The sequence below is a fragment of the Panthera leo genome, chromosome E2, assembly GCF_018350215.1.
Source record: "Panthera leo isolate Ple1 chromosome E2, P.leo_Ple1_pat1.1, whole genome shotgun sequence".
Classification (NCBI taxonomy): Eukaryota; Metazoa; Chordata; class Mammalia; order Carnivora; family Felidae; genus Panthera; species Panthera leo.
The window spans coordinates 14,546,675-14,565,754 of NC_056693.1; the positions used below are offsets into that span (position 1 = coordinate 14,546,675).

General features: G+C 54.4%; 1 protein-coding gene and 1 long non-coding RNA gene across 2 annotated transcripts in view; one reads left to right on the forward strand and one right to left on the reverse strand.

The window, feature by feature from the left end:
- LOC122208398 (Fc fragment of IgG binding protein) overlaps positions 1 to 17,074 on the forward strand; it is a 41,846-nt gene extending 24,772 nt beyond the window's left edge. Inside the window, exons 12-21 of the mRNA XM_042919422.1 lie at positions 814 to 1,151; positions 2,166 to 2,739; positions 3,096 to 3,712; positions 4,154 to 4,697; positions 5,724 to 6,295; positions 6,618 to 7,191; positions 8,140 to 8,339; positions 11,391 to 11,774; positions 16,506 to 16,774; positions 16,899 to 17,074. Of these exons, the coding sequence (XP_042775356.1) occupies positions 814 to 1,151; positions 2,166 to 2,739; positions 3,096 to 3,712; positions 4,154 to 4,697; positions 5,724 to 6,295; positions 6,618 to 7,191; positions 8,140 to 8,339; positions 11,391 to 11,774; positions 16,506 to 16,774; positions 16,899 to 16,908 (4,082 nt within the window). The 3' untranslated portion in view covers positions 16,909 to 17,074. The remainder of the gene's footprint in view (positions 1 to 813; positions 1,152 to 2,165; positions 2,740 to 3,095; positions 3,713 to 4,153; positions 4,698 to 5,723; positions 6,296 to 6,617; positions 7,192 to 8,139; positions 8,340 to 11,390; positions 11,775 to 16,505; positions 16,775 to 16,898) is intronic.
- On the reverse strand, positions 1,043 to 4,336 carry LOC122208399. The gene is made up of 3 exons (XR_006197218.1): positions 4,211 to 4,336; positions 3,545 to 3,655; positions 1,043 to 1,246 (listed from the first exon to the last, which is right to left on the reverse strand). It is a non-coding gene; the product is annotated as an uncharacterized LOC122208399 (long non-coding RNA).
- Positions 17,075 to 19,080: the final 2,006 nt, after the last annotated feature.

Below are 19,080 nucleotides of genomic sequence, written 5' to 3' on the forward strand. Positions count from 1 at the left end.
ATTTATAAAAACAGGCAGCTGGCTATGCCATAGTTTACTGACCACTGGTATGCAGGATTAGGCTCAGGGCTTCTAACACCATCTCCCCTTCACGGTAGGGGAAATCAGGACCCCCAGGGACAGAGACAGAAAGCATAGTCCTGAGGTCTCAGGTAGAGACCCCACGAAGGCTGGGGTCTTAGATACAGGACCCCCCTCCAGAAGAGGATCGGGATTTATAGGGAAACAATCTCAGACATGGGCCCCCCCCAGATTAAGTCTAAGTCACAGAGCTGCCCCCCCAGGACTGGTTTCTTAGGGTGAAGGACAGAGAATAACTCCTTATAAATAGATAAATAGATAAAAGAATGGGGCCTCCAGAACTGAGACCCTTGGTGCCACTGGACAGGATAATAGGGACCCAGGTCTTGAACATGGAAAACTCTGGGGCTGTGGATGCCCTCATAGATGCCCTCAGGGCTGGCATCACAGATACTGGGACCCCTGGGGCTGGGTTCTGATGTAGGGACCCTAGAGTTTAGGTCTTGGCAGTCAGGTACTCGGGGTGTGGGTCTCAGACAGCAAACTGCAGGGCCTTGGCCTTGGATGTGGGAGCCTTTGATGGGGTCTTAGACACAGTCCACCACAGGGCCTGGATTTCAAACATGGGGGACCCCCAGGGCTTGGTCTCAGATGGGAAGCCCCTGGTGTCTGTCCTCACCTGCAGGAGCCCTTAGCCCCGGGGCAGAATCCCTGGGGCAGACCGGGGCTGAGGCTGGGGAGCAGCCGGCCTGTGCTGGGCAGCCCCACAAGTTCCTCTCTCCCTGTCTCCAGACCCGTGTCACGGTGTGACCTGTCGGCCACAGGAGACGTGCCAGGAGAAGGATGGGCAGGGTGTGTGTGTACCCAACTACGAGGCCACGTGCTGGCTGTGGGGCGACCCGCACTACCACTCCTTCGATGGCTGGGACTTCGACTTCCAAGGCACCTGCGACTATGTGCTGGCGGCCGCCGGCTGCCCAGGGGTCAGCGCCCAGGGCCTGACCCCCTTCACCGTCACTACCAAGAATGAGAACCGGGGCAACCCTGCTGTGTCCTTTGTGAGGCTCGTCACCGTGTCTGCCCTCAGCGTCAACATCTCCATCCACAAAGGCGAGATCGGCAAAGTCCGGGTAAGTCCTGCAGGATGGTCTCTTGAGCCCCCTAGTTGGGGAGAGGGGTCCTGCCAGCCACAGTTAGGAGCTGAGGGCTCTCTCTTCACCTAGGCCTGAAACAAAAGGACAGCAAAAAGCAACAATAACAGCCGCAAACATCACCTCTCTGTGGGGTATTAAAGGAGTCTAGCCCTTTGCTAAGGGTTTTGATGTAGGACTTCAGCATTAGCCTTTTTAGAGACCTAGGCTGGAATCCAGTCTCTCCCTATGAGCCGTGTGATGTTGGGCAAGTGACTTTTCCTGGTGGTCCTCAGTTTCCTCACCTGTGACAGGGGGATCCAATGGCACATGATAAGTGCTCAGCTGACGGTCTGACCCGGGTGAGAGGCCATGAATGTTTGTGAGGGAATAAGGGAGCGGCCCAGAGCCTCCAACGTGGAGTGAAATTCAAGGAGATGAGGGAGAGAGGGGAGGCGGTGGGGGGAGACGGGCCACCCTTCTTGCCCATGGCAATGGAATTGGAGATTAATGGCCGTTCACAGGGAGAGAGAGAGGTATGGAACAGGGTAGGCGCTCAATGAATGATGGTGAGTGTGCCGAAGAGATGTCCAGACACTCGGAGATGCACAGGAAAGAGAAAGCGTACACACACAGAGATGCAGAGAGAGTCAGTGCACGTGTGAGAGAGACACAGAGAGGGAAGGGAGACCCAGAGAGAACAAGAGATACAGAGTAAGAAAGAAACTCAGAGAAAGAGAGATCCAGAAAGAGAAATAGGTGTAGATGTAGAGAGAGGGAGAGACAACAGAGAGAGAGGAAGGGAGGGAGATGGAGATAGGGAGACCCAGAAGAAGCAGCAGAGCAGGGTTTTAGCAACGCCCACAACGTCAAGTGACCTACACCCGTGGCTCGTGAGGAAGGCCTTGGCAGCTCCCAGCCACGGCGCCGTGAGGGAGGGAGGCAGGGGGCCAGAGCTGGAGCCTCCCCGCCTCCAGTGGGCTCTGTTTGCCTCCTTCCCCCCTCAACCCCCAGGTGAACGGTGTGCTGACAGCGCTGCCTCTCTCTGTGGCCGAAGGGCGGCTCTCAGTGACCCAGGGCGCGTCGAAAGCGGTGCTGGCAGCCGACTTCGGGCTTCGGGTCACCTATGACTGGGACTGGCGAGTGGAGGTGACGCTGCCTAGTAGCTATCACGGCGCCGTGTGTGGGCTCTGCGGGAACATGGACCGCAACCCCAGCAACGACCGGGTCTTCCCGAATGGCACCGTGGCCCCCTCCATACCGGTCTGGGGCGGCAGCTGGCGAGCTCCAGGCTGGGACCCGCTGTGCTGGGACGAGTGTCAGGGGTCCTGTCCAACGTGCTCTGGGGACCAGCTGGAGGAGTACAAGGGCCCTGGCTTCTGTGGGCCCCTGGCCCCTGGCGCGGGAGGCCCCTTTGCTGCCTGCCATGCCCAAGTGGCTCCTGACAGCTTCTTCAAGGGCTGCATTCTGGATGTCTGTCTAGGCGGTGGGGCCCATGACATCCTCTGCCAGGCCCTGGCCGCCTATGCTGCTGCCTGCCAGGCCGCCGGGATCGTCATTAAGGACTGGAGGGAGCAGGCCGGCTGTGGTGAGTGTCCGGGGGAGCAGAGCAGGAGCTGAGGGGGGAGGGGGTCCCAGTCTTTCTGGATCTTTGTGTCTGTTTCTCTCTGTCTGTTTTTGCCTCTCAGTCTCTTGGCGCTTATCTCTGTGTCTCCCTTTGATTGTCTCTCTGTCTCTCCGTTTCTCATGCCGTCTCTCCTGGTCTCCGTTCGAGTCTTCCTCTGTGTCCCTCTCTCTGTCGGTGCCTCTTGCTGCTTCTCTCAGTCCCTCCGCCTGTCCCTCTTTGTCTCTCTCTGCCTCTGTCTCCTCCCCTTCCTCTGACCCCACCCCCCGACAGCATTTTCTCTCTTTCTCTCCCTCCCACTCCTCCATCCACTCCTATAGAGATGTCCTGCCCCGAGAACAGCCACTACGAGCTCTGTGGCCCACCCTGCCCGGCCAGCTGCCCGTCCCCCGCGCCCCCCACGACCCCAACGCCATGTGAGGGCCCCTGTGCCGAAGGCTGCCAGTGTGATCCGGGCTTCGTGTTGAGTGCTGACCGTTGCGTTCCCCTGGACGGTGGCTGTGGCTGCTGGGCCAACGGCACCTACCACGAAGCTGGCAGTGAGTTCTGGGCCGATGCCACCTGCTCCCAGAGGTGCCACTGCGGGCCTGGGGGTGGCTCATTGGTCTGCAAGGCTGCCAAGTGTGGGCCGGGTGAAGAATGTGCCCTGCTGCCCTCTGGCCAGCACGGCTGCCACCCTGTCAGCACAGCTCAGTGTCAGGCCTGGGGTGACCCCCATTACATCACCCTGGATGGGCACCGATTCGACTTCCAAGGCACCTGCGAGTACCTGCTGAGTGCGCCTTGCTCTGCACCACCCAAGGGTGTCGAGAACTTCACGGTCACCGTAGTCAATGAGCACCGGGGCAGCCAGGCCGTCAGCTACACTCGCAGCGTCACCCTGCACATGTACAACCACAGACTGACCCTCAGTGCCCGCTGGCCCCGACAGCTGCAGGTGAGGGGTCTGGGGCCAGAGACGAGCCCTGGGGTTGTCTGGGACAGTTAGGGGTCTGCCAGTCCCCTGATTACCTTTCACAGGTTAGTGGGACGTGATGGGGGGAGGGGGTTCAGAGTATAGGCCTTGGAGCAGCAGGTCTTCCCCATTTAAACTAATAAAGTTAGTTTATTCTTTTAGTTTAACCTTAGTTTACTCCACTATAAAATGGGTCTAATAATAGTACCTGCCTCAGAGGGTCCTGTGAGGAGGCAGTGGCGTCGTGTCTATAGAGGCTCCTCCTCCTACTACTACCATCCTTATTATCACACAGTGTAGATCACATGCTCAGGGTTCCACCCCATTCCCCACCCCCCCCCCACCCCCCCGTAGGTAGTGGAGTCAAAATTCGAACCTGTGCCCGCGCCGTTCACGACCCCCACCCCTACCCGGTACCCACAGGTGGACGGCGAGCTCGTAGCACTGCCCTATCAGCTGGACTCGCGCCTGCGCGCTTACCTGAGTGGCGCCGACGTGGTGGTGACCGCCGCCACCGGGCTCTCTCTGGCTTTCGACGGGAAAAGCTTCGTGCGCCTGCGCGTGCCGGCGGCGTACGCGGGCGCCCTTTGTGGCCTGTGCGGGAACTACAACCGGGACCCAGCCGACGAACTGCAGGCGGTGGGCGGGAACCCCGCAGGCTGGCAGGTGGGCGGCGCGGAGGGCTGCGGGGAGTGCGTCCCCGGGCCGTGCCCGCCTCAGTGCACGCCCGAGCAGCAGGAGCCCTTCGGCGGCCCGGACGCTTGCGGCGTGATCTCGGCCCCCGACGGCCCGTTGGCGCCCTGCCACCGCCTCTTGCCACCGGAGCACTACTTCAAGGCCTGCTTGCTGGATGCCTGCCAAGCCCAGGGCCATCCGGGAGGCCTCTGCCCTGCCGTGGAGGCCTACGTGGCAGCCTGCCAGGCCGCGGGGGCCACGCTCGGCGAGTGGAGGCGGCCGGATTTCTGTCGTGAGTACGGATCCACGCGTGGTCCACACAGTGGGCGTCTTCCCGCCTGCCCTCTTCACACGGCTCTTAGACAAGAGTCTTCTCCTCCGTGGGTCCTGTCAAAAGTACACCGTGGCATTTACCCACGGAAATGCACCAGGTCACATACTGCAATGGCAGACACTCAGGCACACCTGGTCAGAAACCCTAGGTGCTGGATCCTCTCCGGGATTCGTGTGCTCAGATATCCTAGTCAGATAGACTGGGGTGGTTGACCCTGTCACAGACAGCTATTCAGCGAGGTGCCCTTGGTCAGAGAGACCTAGAGAGTTACACCTGGTCAGATGCACCTACCCTGTTTCAAACACTGAAATCCACAAGGTCAGATAGAATTGGTCTGATAACCTCAGCCAGGGACGCTTCCGGTTAGAGACACTCGGGCAGATACTCCCAGGTAGAATCGTGACCCTGACAGAGCCCCAGGTAGATATCCACAGGCTCACGGTCAGAGAGTCCAGGGCAATTCCCCCCTCAGGCACATTTGGTCAGATTTATCCTGTCAGCTTCACCCAATCAGATATACGTGGTCAGAGTCCCACTGACACCAACCTTGTCCGAGACACTCCATCAGAGGCTCCAGGCCAGACATCCACAGTCAGGTGTATTCACACCAGAGATACGGGATACATTTGGTCCCGCAGCCCGGTCAGAGCCACCCCCCAAGATACCCACACGTTTGGTTCCAATCCCGCATATCTTGGTCAGATGTAGGTGGTCAAATTCACTTCATCTATAGAAATTTTTGATCAGGCCGACCCACGACGTGGTCAGAGAGACTTGGTCCCCACGTCCCCACACCGAATCCCCCAGTTAGATGTACTGGATCAGACACTCTGCTCAGATCCCTGGATGGATTCGCTCATGAAATATTCTCAGGCAGAACATGCAGATTCCCCTGGGCCGGTTCTCCCACTCTGTCACCCTCCCCCCCCCCGCCCCGGGGCCCTCCCTCTGCCCTCCCGGCTCATTCCCCTTTTGTCCCCACAGCCCTCCAGTGCCCTCCCCACAGCCACTACAAGCTCTGCGGTGACTCCTGCCCCGTGAGCTGCCCAAGCCTCTCTGTGCCCGACGGCTGCGTGCACACCTGCCGGGAGGGCTGTGTCTGTGATGCCGGCTTCGTGCTCAGTGGTGACACCTGTGTGCCTGTGGGCCAGTGCGGATGCCTCCACGAGGGCCGCTACTACCCTCTGGGCGAGTCCTTCTACCCAGGCCCTGAGTGTGAGCGGCGCTGCGAGTGCGGGCCGGGTGGCCAAGTCACTTGCCAGCAGGGCGCGGCCTGCGGACCCTACGAGGAGTGCCGAGTGGAGGACGGTGTCCAGGCCTGTCACCCTACAGGCTGTGGCCGCTGCCTGGCCAACGGTGGCATCCACTATGTCACCCTTGATGGGCGTGTTTATGACCTGCACGGCTCCTGCTCCTACATCTTGGCCCAAGTCTGCCGCCCACAGCCTGGGGACGAGGACTTTGTCATTGTGCTTGAGAAGAACGCGGCTGGAGATCCCCAACAGCTGGTGGTTACTGTGGCTGGCCAGGTTGTGGTACTGGCACGGGGGCTGAGGGTAAGTAAGCGGACGTGGCCTTACCCTGGGGGTCTGAAGGGGACGTGGCCCCACTCTGGGGGGGGGGGGCGGGGAGGCAGGTTCTGAGTGGGACAGGGCCCACCCTGAGGGCTTGAGGGAGATATGACCCCAGTCCAAGGGGACTAAGGGTGACACAGATCTGGAGGTCTGAAGGTGACACAGTCCCACCCTTGGGCAGTCCAAGGACATGGTACAACCCCAAAGGGCCTGAGAGGGACATAGCTCCACGCCAGGAGTCTGAGGGGTCTGTCTCACCTGTGGTACTGTGAGTCCCTGACCCCCCCGTGGCCTTTCCACCCAGGTCACCGTGGATGGCGAGGCTGTGGCCCTGCCTGTGGCTGTAGGTCGTGTGCGGGTGACCGCTGAGGGCCGGAACATGGTTCTGCAGACAACCAAGGGACTGCGGCTTCTCTTTGACGGCGATGCCCATGTCCTCATATCTATCCCCAGCCCCTTCCATGGCCGGCTCTGTGGCCTCTGTGGGAACTTCAACGGCAACTGGAGCGACGACTTTGTCCTGCCCAGTGGCGCCGTGGCCCCCAGCGTGGACGCCTTTGGAGCCGGGTGGCGGGCGCCCAGCTCCTCCCAGGGCTGTGGCGAGGGCTGTGGGCCGGGCGGCTGCCCCGTGTGCTCAGCGGAGGAGACGGCGCCCTATGAGAACATCCAGGCCTGCGGTCGGGTCCGGGACCCCCAGGGCCCTTTCGCGGGCTGCCACGCAGTGCTGAACCCCTCTGAGTACTTCCGCCAGTGCGTGTACGACCTGTGTGTCCACAAGGGCAACACCACCTTCCTCTGCCGCAGCCTGGCCGCTTACATGGCGGACTGCCAGGCGTCCGGTGGGGCCGTGAAACCCTGGAGGACAGACAGCTTCTGCCGTAAGTGTCCAGGGGAGCCCCTCGGAAGACTCCAGACCAGGCTCAGGGACTCCTCCTGACCTGCTCCTGTCCTGTCTGCCTCTCAGGAGCAGTGCCTCCCTCTTGAAGCATGCCCCTCCCACACCCCCCGCCCCCAGCTTCTCCCACAGCACTCCCTGTCTGCTCCCCCCCTGGCCCGCTGACTCTTTCTCAGGCTCCCTGCAGGGGCCCACGCTCCTGAAACCACAGACAGAGCTCTTTCTCAGGACTCATCCTGAACCCTTTCTGTGGGGCCCTGGGAGGGGTGGTCAGACAGACCAGGAGCTCACATAATACAGCCTGAGTCTGTGACTCACCTGGGCCCCCCAGGATGGGGGTACATTTCCTTCAAACTCCCAGGGCAGGGCTGTGTCTCCTTCATTCTCCGCAGGACAGCACCCATATCGGGGGCCGTCATCCACCCCTGTGGCCTTAGATTTGTCCTCAGTGCTGACAGGGGACACTGTCTTCGGCCCTGACCTCGCTCCTGACTGCCAGCCTCGGGGGTCCAGTGGTTTCCTGGACACTTTCCCCTGGGTGTCCTTCGGGTCCCTCACACCTGCTGTGTTCCCATATGACATCAGCATCTCACCCCAAACCTGACCCTCCGATTCTCTGACCCCAAGTCTGCATCTCCGGACAGCCGCACCATCCATCGATTGCTCAGGCAGAGCCCAGGGGGGTCCTCACAACTCCCTGTTTTGGCCTCATCCGGGCCCTGACCTTTCTGTCCACGCCTCCGCCTGCAGCCCTGATCACACACTGCACTGGGACTATCTTTTCCACTGATATGAGCTCCATGGGGCAGGGCATGAGACTGTCTTCATAGCTGGTGTCCCCAGCATGCCAGCCCAGATCCGGTATGTGGGATGCCAAGGGCAGGGCCCGACACCCACAGGCCTGACCCCGCCCTCTCTCCTCCCTCCGCAGCGCTCCAGTGCCCTGCCCACAGCCACTACTCCACCTGCACGCGCTCCTGCCAGGGCTCCTGTGCCGCTCTCTCCGGCCTCACGGGCTGCACCAGCCGCTGCTTTGAGGGCTGCGAGTGTGACGACCGCTTCCTGCTCTCGCAGGGCACCTGCGTCCCCGTGCAGGACTGCGGCTGCACCCATGACGGCCACTACTTGCCGGTGAGCCCGGGCTGGAGGTGGGCAGGGAGGGTAGAGGAGCCCGAGGGAGACTCAGAGCTTCTCTGCCGACCCCCTCAAGGATGGGGACAGAGAAGCCACCTCCATTTCCCAGTGGGGTGACTCAATGCTGGTAAAGTGTCTTAGTTTCCTGAGGCTGCTGAGACAAAGGTCCGCAAGCAACCTTGGTGGCTTCAAACCAGGGAAATTTTCTCTCTCACAGTTCTGGAGGCCAGCGTCAGAAATCAGGGTCACTGGGGCAAAATCGAGGTGCGGGCAGGACAGCACTCCCTCCAGAGGCCCCAGGAGGGAATCCACTCCTTTCCTCCCCCCATTTTTGGTGGCTGCAGGCCTTTCTTGTCTTGTGGCCACCTGACCCCAATTTCTGCCTCTGTGTCCCATTTCCCCTCCTCCTTGCCTCCTTGTGTGTGTCACAAAACCTCCCTCTTATAAGGATACATGTGATTGCATTTAAGGCCCACCCAGATAACCCAGGGCAGTCTGTCCATCTCAAGATCCTTAATTTCTCACATCTGCAAACACCCCTTTTTTCACATAAGGTAATATTGACTGGTCCCAGGAATTGAAACCTGTTATATTTGGGGGGCTGTTACCCCGCCTCCTACAGTCCCCTCATCTGAGCCTTTCTTCATCTAGAACACGGGGTTAATCATCATCCATGCACCATGGGTATCTGAGGATCCGGTGTCATTGTGCCTGAAAGGTCCCTGCCGGGCACCGGGCCTCAGCCTCCACCTTCATCATACGGTACAAATGCCAGCAACATACACATGGTGCAGCAGGTAGTGAGGCTGGCAATCGTTTCATGATAGAAGTTGAAAATTTGATTAATTTTTGTGCTTGATGTTTTCTGAGCTCTTGCTGTGCGCCAAGTTTGTAATAGATATTAATTCATTGAATGATCCTTTTTTTTTAATATTTATTTTTGAGAACAGAGAGAGCAAGCACAAGCAGGGGAAGGGCAGAGGCAGTGGGGGGTGGGGTGGGGTGGGCAGAGGATCCGAAGCAGGCTCTGCGCTCACAGTACAGAGCCCAATGCGGGGCTCAAACCCACAAACCGTGAGATCATGACCTGAGCCGAAATCAGACGCTTAACCAACTGAGCCTCCCAGGCGCCCCGAATTCATTTAATGATCTTATGCACCAGGCACTATCGCAACAAAGAGAAGTCAGCCCAAGGCTGTCGGTTAGCAAGCGGGGGTGCTGGGATTGACACCCCAGCAGCCTGGACCGACACCCCAGCAGCCTGGACCCACCTTCTGAACTACCAGGCACCCTGCCCCCTCACAAGCCTATTTGCCAAATAAAGGAAAGATGAATGACCACATTCCATACTCACTCATCCCCATTTTATTAATGGCGGTAAGATAGGCTAGAAGGCCTGGAAGTTCAAGCCTTCTGGGGAAGGACATGCCAAACTTCTCCTTCCTCCAGGTCTCACTGCTTCCAGGAAGCCCTCCCTGATCCCCTAGGCTGGGTTACCCCTGTGCTTCCCCCATCCCAGCCCTGACAGCTCTGCCTGTGCCAGGTTTCCTAGATTCGTGAGTCTGGCATTCACCAGAGAAGTCTGGGCTGGGGAACCATCCGTAGAGAGATGGTATTTATCTCTTTTGTTACATCTGTTCTTTTAATGTTTTCAGACATTTATTTATTTATTTATTTATTTATTTATTTAATTTATTTGAGAGAGTGTGCAAGTGAGCAAGGGATGGAGAGAGAGAGAAGGGAGAATCCCAGGAGGGGCAGAGAGTCGGAGAGAGAGAGAGAGAGAGAGAGACAGATAGAGAGAGAGAGAGAGAGAGAGAGAGAGAGAGAAGCCTGGCTCACCCAGGGCTCATGTTTTACCCAAAGCAGGGCTCAAGCTCACCTGAAGTGGGGCACGAGCTCACCTGATGTGAGACTCAAACTCATGAACTGTGAGATCATGACCTGAGCCAAAGTCAGATGCTTAACGACTGAGCCACCCAGACTTTTATTTTTAAAGAATCCAAACTTAAGAAAACTTGCAAGAATCGTACAAAGCACTCCCAGATAGATACCTGTCGTTTAAGTTTCTTGTTGACCTTTTGACACGTTTGCTTTCGCAACCTCTCTGTGTAAGTTTATATGCACATTTCTTCTGAAGCATTTGAGAGTATGATGCTGACCCAGTGTCCCTTCGCCCCTAAGTACTTTAGCATGCACTCCCCAAGACGGAAGTTCATTTACAGGGTTATGATGGGATTAACTTCCAAATCAGGAAATGAACACTGATGCAATACTCTAAAAGATTGTATTTGAATTTTACTGGTTGTCCTCATAATGTCCTCTACAACGACTACCTGCTCCCCTGCGCCAGAGTCCAAATGAGGATCAGACGTTGCTTTCGGTTTTTATGAAATCTGATGAGGTCATCAGGTAGTGAACATAGAGAAGGTGGGTCAGCTGAGAGCCAGCTGGAGTACAGTGGCATCAGCTGGGATCATTGTCTCTCTCCCATGGGGTCTCATCCTCCAGCAGACTAGCCCATGCTTATTCCTATGGTGGCTGGGCAGGGTTCCAAGAAAGAGAGAGAGAAAGCTGTAAGGTCCCTGAGGTGCAAGCTTGAATTTGGTACAAGCATTGCTTCTGCTGCATTATAATAACCAAAGTATAGTTGTAAGGTGAGCCCAGATTCGTGGGGGAAGGGGAAGTAAATTTCATCTCTTGTCTTTTTTTTTTTTAATTTTTTTTTTTTTGAGTGAGAGAGAGAGAGAGAGCACGAGCCAGAGAGGGGCAGAGAGAGAGAGGGAGACCCAGAATCTGAAGCAGGGTCCAGGCTCTGAGCTGTCAGCACAGAGCCCAATGTGGGGCTCGAATTCACGAACTGTGAGATCATGACCTGGGCTGAAGTCAGACATTTAACCGACTGAGCCACCCAGGCGCCCCGTAAATTTCATCTCTTAAAGGAAGTTGCTGCAAAATCATTCTGCATGGGTCCAGAGGGCTGGAGGATTGTGTCGGAGGTTCCGATCCATCACACCGCAGTAACCTGGCCCCTCTCTCTGTGCACAGGTGAACTCCTCACTGCTGAGCTCAGACTGCAGCAAGCGCTGTTCCTGCTCCTCGAGCACCGGCCTGACGTGCCAGGCATCCAGCTGCCCGCCAGGCCGCATATGTGAAGTCCAGGCTGAGGCCCGGGACTGCTGGGTCCCCCAAGGTCTCTGTTCCCTCTTGGTGGGTTCCAACCTCACCACCTTTGATGGGCTCCACAGAGCAGTCACCTCCCCTGGCATCTATGACATGTCTTACCGCTGCCCGGGACTACAGAAAACCATCCCCTGGTACCGTGTGGTCGCTGATGTCCAGACTTGCCGTGGCGGAGTTGAAACTGTGGGCCAGGCTCACATCTTCTTCCAGGATGGGCTCGTGACTGTGAGCCCAAAGAAGGGCGTGTGGGTAAGCCGGGGCATGAGGGGGCGGGGGACTGTCTCCCCTGGGTTTTTGTTCTTCCTGTTGCGGTGTCCCCACAGTCCTGGCTGCCCATCTGTCTTGCATTTTCTTTGTCCAGATCTCCGCAGTTTAGTCTCTGGATTTGTGTTGGTCTCAGTATTTCAAACCTAGTCCCTCTGTTCTGGCTGAGTTCTCGAGGAGCAAAAACACGCTCAAGCGAATTAGTAGTTTTGATAATAGTGTTCATTGAAACTCTATTGGTCGCAAGTAACAGAAAAGGAATTCAGATCGCCTTGCGCAAAAAGGAATTTACTAGCCCACATAACTGGAAAATCCAGGGAGAGAGCCTCAGGAGTGGCTGGATCCAGGTGCCCTGGCAGTATTATCTGGATTTATGCCTCTGTCTTTTAGACTTGCTGTTCACCAAATCCATTTCATTCTCTGTGGTTCCCCACAACATACCCACAAGACAGGGACTGCTATTATCGACATTTAACACAGAGGATAAACAAGGGCCTAAGAAGGTGAAATCATTTATTTAAGTAATTCAGACAGTGCCTGGGATCCCACCAGTTTTGAACCCATCAGCACCAGGCTCTGTTCCCAACGACTTTGATGGGAACAAGATGCTGGTGGTAACCGTGGCTACAAGGGACCAAGATGGTTTCCAGGTGCTCAGTGGGAACTTGCTCTGGACTCTGACAAAACTGGGCCACTGATCCTTCCCTCACCTGCCCTTCATCTTGCTCTTTGGGACCCCCTCAGGCCTGTCATTGTTTGCCTCCAGGAGTCTGCTCCAGCCCCGTTGCCCCCTCCCTTCTGCCCCTTGACTTCCTCTCACTTAGAGCTGCCTTGCATTTACCAAACTCCATAGCTCTCACGACACCAATTTCAAATTTCTGAGAGAGGATCTGTTTGGCCAAACAGAGCTGATGCCGGCTTACGGTCTAATCATTCATGGCCCACGTGACAGAGACCCTGACCCAAGCATGGATGTCAGGCCACACTAAAGTCCCTAGAGGAGCACGTCCCTATTTCCATGACCTGTTTGTTGATTGCAGAGACATCCACCGGGGTTCTCTGGATTCAGGGGAGAGATACAGCCATGATCCATGCACGCCTCCCTCAATGGATGGTCTGTGTCCTCCCACCAACACACGGAGATGGTCCAAGACTCAGCCCTGCTGGAAGCAGGGAGGCTTGAGTTCTCTCTTTAGGGTAATCAGGACCAATTATTCCTTTTCTCTGGCCATCTGCCTGATCCATAATTCAGGTTAACAGACACCTACCCCTGACCTTCCCTTGCCCCTCTATCAAGAAACAGTTCTCTATATGGCAGACAGATGCTCTAGAAATGTGAATCAGATCAGGGGTAGAACTCTACGGTGGCTTCCCAGAGCAGCATTCCAAACTCAAGCCACCTGCCTTCCTTGGCCTACAAGGCTTTGTGTGATCTGACTCCTGCTGGCCTCCAGCCCCACTTCCTGTAATTCCTTCCCTCATTAGCCATGCTAATGATTGGCCACACTGGCCTTTCTGCTATTTGTACAGCAGACCAAGCTTGTTCCCGCCTTGGGACTTCACATTGGCTATTCCCGCCGCTACAGGGCTCTTTGCCCAGATTGTATGCATTGACTCCTCTCACCCTCCAGGTCTCAGTTCCAGTACTCCTTCTACAGTAAGGCCTTTTCTGACCAGCTACAGAAGCTCTCCCTCTCCATCCCAGTCTCAATGCTATTACCCTCTCTTACTTCCTTCAACATACTTCTCGATATCTGAAGTTATCCATTATTTGTGTTTATTGCCTTTCTCCATCACTAGAATATAATCCACAGGTGGACAATGGTCCCATCTGTCTTGATCACCACTTTGTCCCCAGCAGATGATTCCCAGGAAAAATTTGGTTTTGTGAATACATTCGGCCCTGTTCCCTCTACAACAGGCTAGGTGCCGAGTGACACAGATGTTGTTTCCTATCTTCTAGCCAGCCATCCATCCATCCATCCACACATCCATCCATCCATCCACACATCCATCCATCCATCCATCCATCCATCCACACATCCATCCATCCATCCACACATCCATCCATCCATCCATCCACACTTCCATCCATCCACACATCCATCCATCCATCCACCCATCCATCCATCCACACATCCATCCATCCATCCACACATCCATCCATCCATCCACACATCCATCCATCCATCCATCCACACATCCATCCATCCATCCACACATCCAGTCATCCATCCATCCATCCATCCATCCATCCATCCATGCACACATCCATCCATCCATCCATCCATCCATCCACACATCCATCCATCCATCCACACATCCATCCATCCATCCATCCATCCACACATCCATCCATCCATCCATCCACACATCCATCATCCATCCACACATCCATCCATCCATCCATCCATCCACACATCCATCCATCCATCCATCCATCCATCACACATCCATCCATCCATCCACACATCCATCCATCCATCCACACATCCATCCATCCATCCACACATCCATCCATCCATCCACACATCCAGTCATCCATCCATCCATCCATCCATCCATCCATCCATCCACACATCCATCCATCCATCCATCCATCCATCCACACATCCGTCCATCCATCCATCCATCCATCCACACATCCGTCCATCCGTCCATCCATCCATCCGTCCATCCACACATCCATCATCCATCCACACATCCATCCATCCATCCATCCATCCACACATCCATCCATCCATCCATCCATCCATCCATCACACATCCATCCATCCATCCACACATCCATCCATCCATCCACACATCCATCCATCCATCCACACATCCATCCATCCATCCATCCACACATCCATCCATCCATCCACACATCCAGTCATCCATCCATCCATCCATCCATCCATCCATCCATCCACACATCCATCCATCCATCCATCCACACATCCGTCCATCCATCCATCCATCCATCCATCCACACATCCATCATCCATCCACACATCCATCCATCCATCCATCCATCCACACATCCATCCATCCATCCATCCATCCATCACACATCCATCCATCCATCCACACATCCATCCATCCATCCACACATCCATCCACACATCCGTCCATCCATCCACACATCCATCCATCCATCCATCCACACATCCATCCATCCATCCACACATCCAGTCATCCATCCATCCATCCATCCATCCATCCATCCATCCACACATCCATCCATCCATCCATCCACACATCCGTCCATCCATCCATCCATCCATCCACACATCCATCATCCATCCACACATCCATCCATCCATCCATCCATCCATCCACACATCCATCCATCCATCCATCCATCCATCCATCCATCACATCCATCCAACCATCCACACATCCATCCATCCATCCACACATCCATCCATCCATCCACACATCCATCCACACATCCGTCCATCCATCCACACATCCATCCATCCATCCACACATCCATCCATCCATCCATCCACACATCCATCCATCCATCCATCCATCCACACATCCAGTCATCCATCCATCCATCCATCCATCCATCCATCCATCCACACATCCATCCATCCATCCATCCACACATCCGTCCATCCATCCATCCATCCATCCATCCATCCACACATCCATCATCCATCCACACATCCATCCATCCATCCATCCATCCACACATCCATCCATCCATCCATCACACATCCATCCATCCATCCACACATCCATCCATCCATCCACACATCCATCCATCCATCCACACATCCATCCATCCATCCATCCACACATCCATCCATCCATCCACACATCCATCCATCCATCCATCCATCCATCCATCCATCCACACATCCATCCATCCATCCATCCATCCATCCATCCATCCACACATCCATCCATCCATCCATCCATCCATCCACACATCCATCCATCCATCCATCCATCCATCCATCCATCCACGCATCCATCCATCCACACATTCATCCATCCATCCATCCATCCATCCATCCATCCATCCATCCACCTATCCATCCATCCAGGTATATCTACCTATCTTTCCAATCATCTGCCAGAGGAAGACCCAGACCCAAAACATTTAGAAAAAAAGAACTTTTCTTTCAAAGAAGGTTTTCCAGAGCGTCTAACTTTATAAGGATTAACTCATCAGTGAAAAGAGACAACAGTTATTTAAAGGAAAAACTCAGATAGGGTTACCAAGGTTACTGAGTCCACAGCTTATGATAGAGAAACAGGAATTTTCTCACATAACTGTGATACTTTCCAGGTCATTATTTGTCTTTAGACATCAGCATTGAAAAATTAAGTCATGCAATTGCTTTTGTTAGAGAACCAATAACTTACAGGACATGCTTAAAGCTTCTTTTATTTTGAAAAGTAGAACAGGATGATGCTGGGGTTTGATCATGTATTTATCTGTCTGGTATAAAGTGCTCCCCACCATCCTGGCTGCCCTTAGAATGCTTTGTGCATGACCATTTATCCACTGATGCGTCTCTTTGTCCATCTGTCCTCTGTCCTTTGAACCTCTGCCCAAATCCCCAGCTAGCTGTGTATGCATCTCTCCATTCAGTGCATCCATCCACATCTTCATTGCTTTCAGCACCTGCGTCTCTTTTTTTGCTCCTTGAACTTCTTGTCTTGCTTGGAGTCTCCATCCTGGTAACACTCTGTGTTTTCCTCAACCACCACCAGGTCAATGGTCTCCAAGTGGCTCTCCCAGCTGAGGTATTAACATCTGTGTCCGTGCGTCAGAACCCCGATGGCTCTGTGCTAGTCCAGCAGAAGGCAGGGGTCCAGGTGTGGCTTGGCACCAACGGGCAGCTGGCCGTGATGGTCAGCAGTGACCATGCTGGGAAGCTGTGTGGGGCCTGCGGAAACTTTGACGGGGACCAGACCAATGATGGGCATGACTCCCAGAAGACAACATTGGAGAGCTGGAGAGCGCAGGACTTCTCCGCATGGTGAGGGATGTAGCATGGAAGCCAGGCCACTTGGGGCAGGGGCACTGGGGCCCTCGTGGGAAGCAGAAGGTCGGGGTAGGTGCTCAGTCTGCAAGAGGAAGTGCTAAGAGTCTGTCTTTTACAGTCACAGCTGATCAGCCATCCACCAGGAATGAGCACTTCAGGACCTGACCCTCCTGGAGACTGAAATAATTGGAGAGTGCACAGTGTCCCTGTGTGCCCCTACCCTGTTCTACCCCTTTGATGAGCCACTGAGGCCACCTGTGAAAGCACTGAATAAATATCTTGGGCTAACCTGCATGCTGATGTGTGTGCCTTATGCCTTCTCCTCCATGACTCTCCTTCTTGCACAGCAGCTGTCAGATGCCTGGGGCATCTGGCACACAATGAATATTTATTGGGGGGTGAAAGGATGGGTGGATGGATGGATGGGTGGATGGGTGAAAAGGAGGGGGAAGGGAGGGAGGGAGGAAGGGGACATGAATGGGTGAATGAGGGGTGGAGAAATGGGAAGAGGAGGAAATGGATGATTAAAAGAGTGGATGAAGAGAAGATGAACAATTGGATGGAGGGAAGGGTCAAAAAGGGAAAGAGAGGGGCTCCTGGGAGGCTCAATCAGTTAAGCGTCCGACTTTCAGCTCAGGTCATGATCTCGTGGTCTGTGAGTTCGAGCCTCGCATCAGGCTCTGTGCTGACAGCTTGGAGCCTGGAGCCTGCTTTGGATTTTGTGTTTCCCTCTCTTTCTGCACTTCCCCTGTTTGCTCTCTATCTCTCGCTGTCTCTCAAAAAAATAAAACATTTAAAAAATTTTTTTAATAAAATAGGTCCTTTCAAAGGTAAGCATACTCTTACAATAGGACTCAGTCACTTGACTCCTAGAACTCTTTACCAAAAAAAAAAAAAGAAAGCATATTTCCACACAACTATCTGTACATGAATGTACCTAGCGGCATTATTCGTAATAACCAAAAACTGGAAACAACTCAAATGCCCATCATTGTGTGATTCCATCTGTAGGAAATGGGAAGACAGAAGTATTCTGAAACTGGGTCAGGTGATGGTTGTACAATTACATAAATTTCCTAAAATTCACTGAACCATACATATACTTACGGATTTTATGATATGTAAATTATGCTTTGACATATCATTTAAAAATTAACATGTTGCCGATACTACTAATAGGGAAAATAAGAAAATGGGAGGGGCGTCTGGGTGGCTCAGTTAGTGAAGCATCGGTCTCTATGATCTCGGCTCAGGTCGTGATCTCACGATTTGTGGGTTCCAGCCCCACGTCAGGCTGTGCCCTGACAGTGCGGAGCCTGCTTGGGATTCTCTCTGTCTTCCTCTCTCTCTGCCCTCCCCCAGTCATGCTCGCATGCTCGCTCTCTCTCCCTCAAAAACAAATAAATAAATATTTAAAAAAAGAAAAAGAGAGAAGGAAGGAAGGAAGGAAGGAAGGAAGGAAGGAAGGAAGGAAAGAGAAAGAAAGAAAGAAAGAAAGAGAAAAAGAAAGAAAGAAAGAAAGAAAGAAAGAAAGAAAGAAAGAAAGAAAAAGAAAAAGAAAGAAAATGGGAGAATGAATGGATTCAGGGCACGTGGTAGGATTGGCTGGGCAGTATTAGGGCCCACTTGGGTTTGTCATCATGAATCCAAAGTGAGACCAGCCAGCCAGAGTGTGGGTTTTTCTCTATCCACATTCAGCTGCCAGGATGCAAGTGCAGAGGAGAGAGAGGGTAGACTCAGTTGGGTAAAAAAAAAAAAAGAAAAGAAACAAGTACAAAGCGTGAGGGTATGAGCCACGGAGTGGTAGTAAGGATGGATGAGGAATCATCCTGGGCGGTGGGAATGGTGTGATCATGAAGGGGGTGAGGGACAGGGAAGAGGTTAGTTTAACGGATTGATGGCCGAAGGGTCATTGGAACAGTAGTTTTAGAGGGCGTGAGTTGGAGAGACCTGACGCGATGGGCAGACACTGAGACGCATGGAACTCGATTCTGAAGGGGCTGCGGTTTGGGCGGGGGTATCGCTCTCTGGGGAGGGGTCTTTCTCCCCCACTGGGCTAGGACCTCTGGGCTGCCACAGTCACCACTGTGTCCCCACCCCACCTGGGGTGTGAGCATGGGAAGGAAGGGTTGGGTGGAGGACAAGATCACTAGAGGAGAGAAGGTCAAGGCACTGAGGGGCCAGAACAGTTGAAATCACCAAGAATCACGGTAAGAGGAGCCTGATTGACAGCAGGCCCGGAGCAAAAGTTATGAGGTGAGCCGCGGTGACTTTGGAGAACAGGCAACAGGAATGGGAGC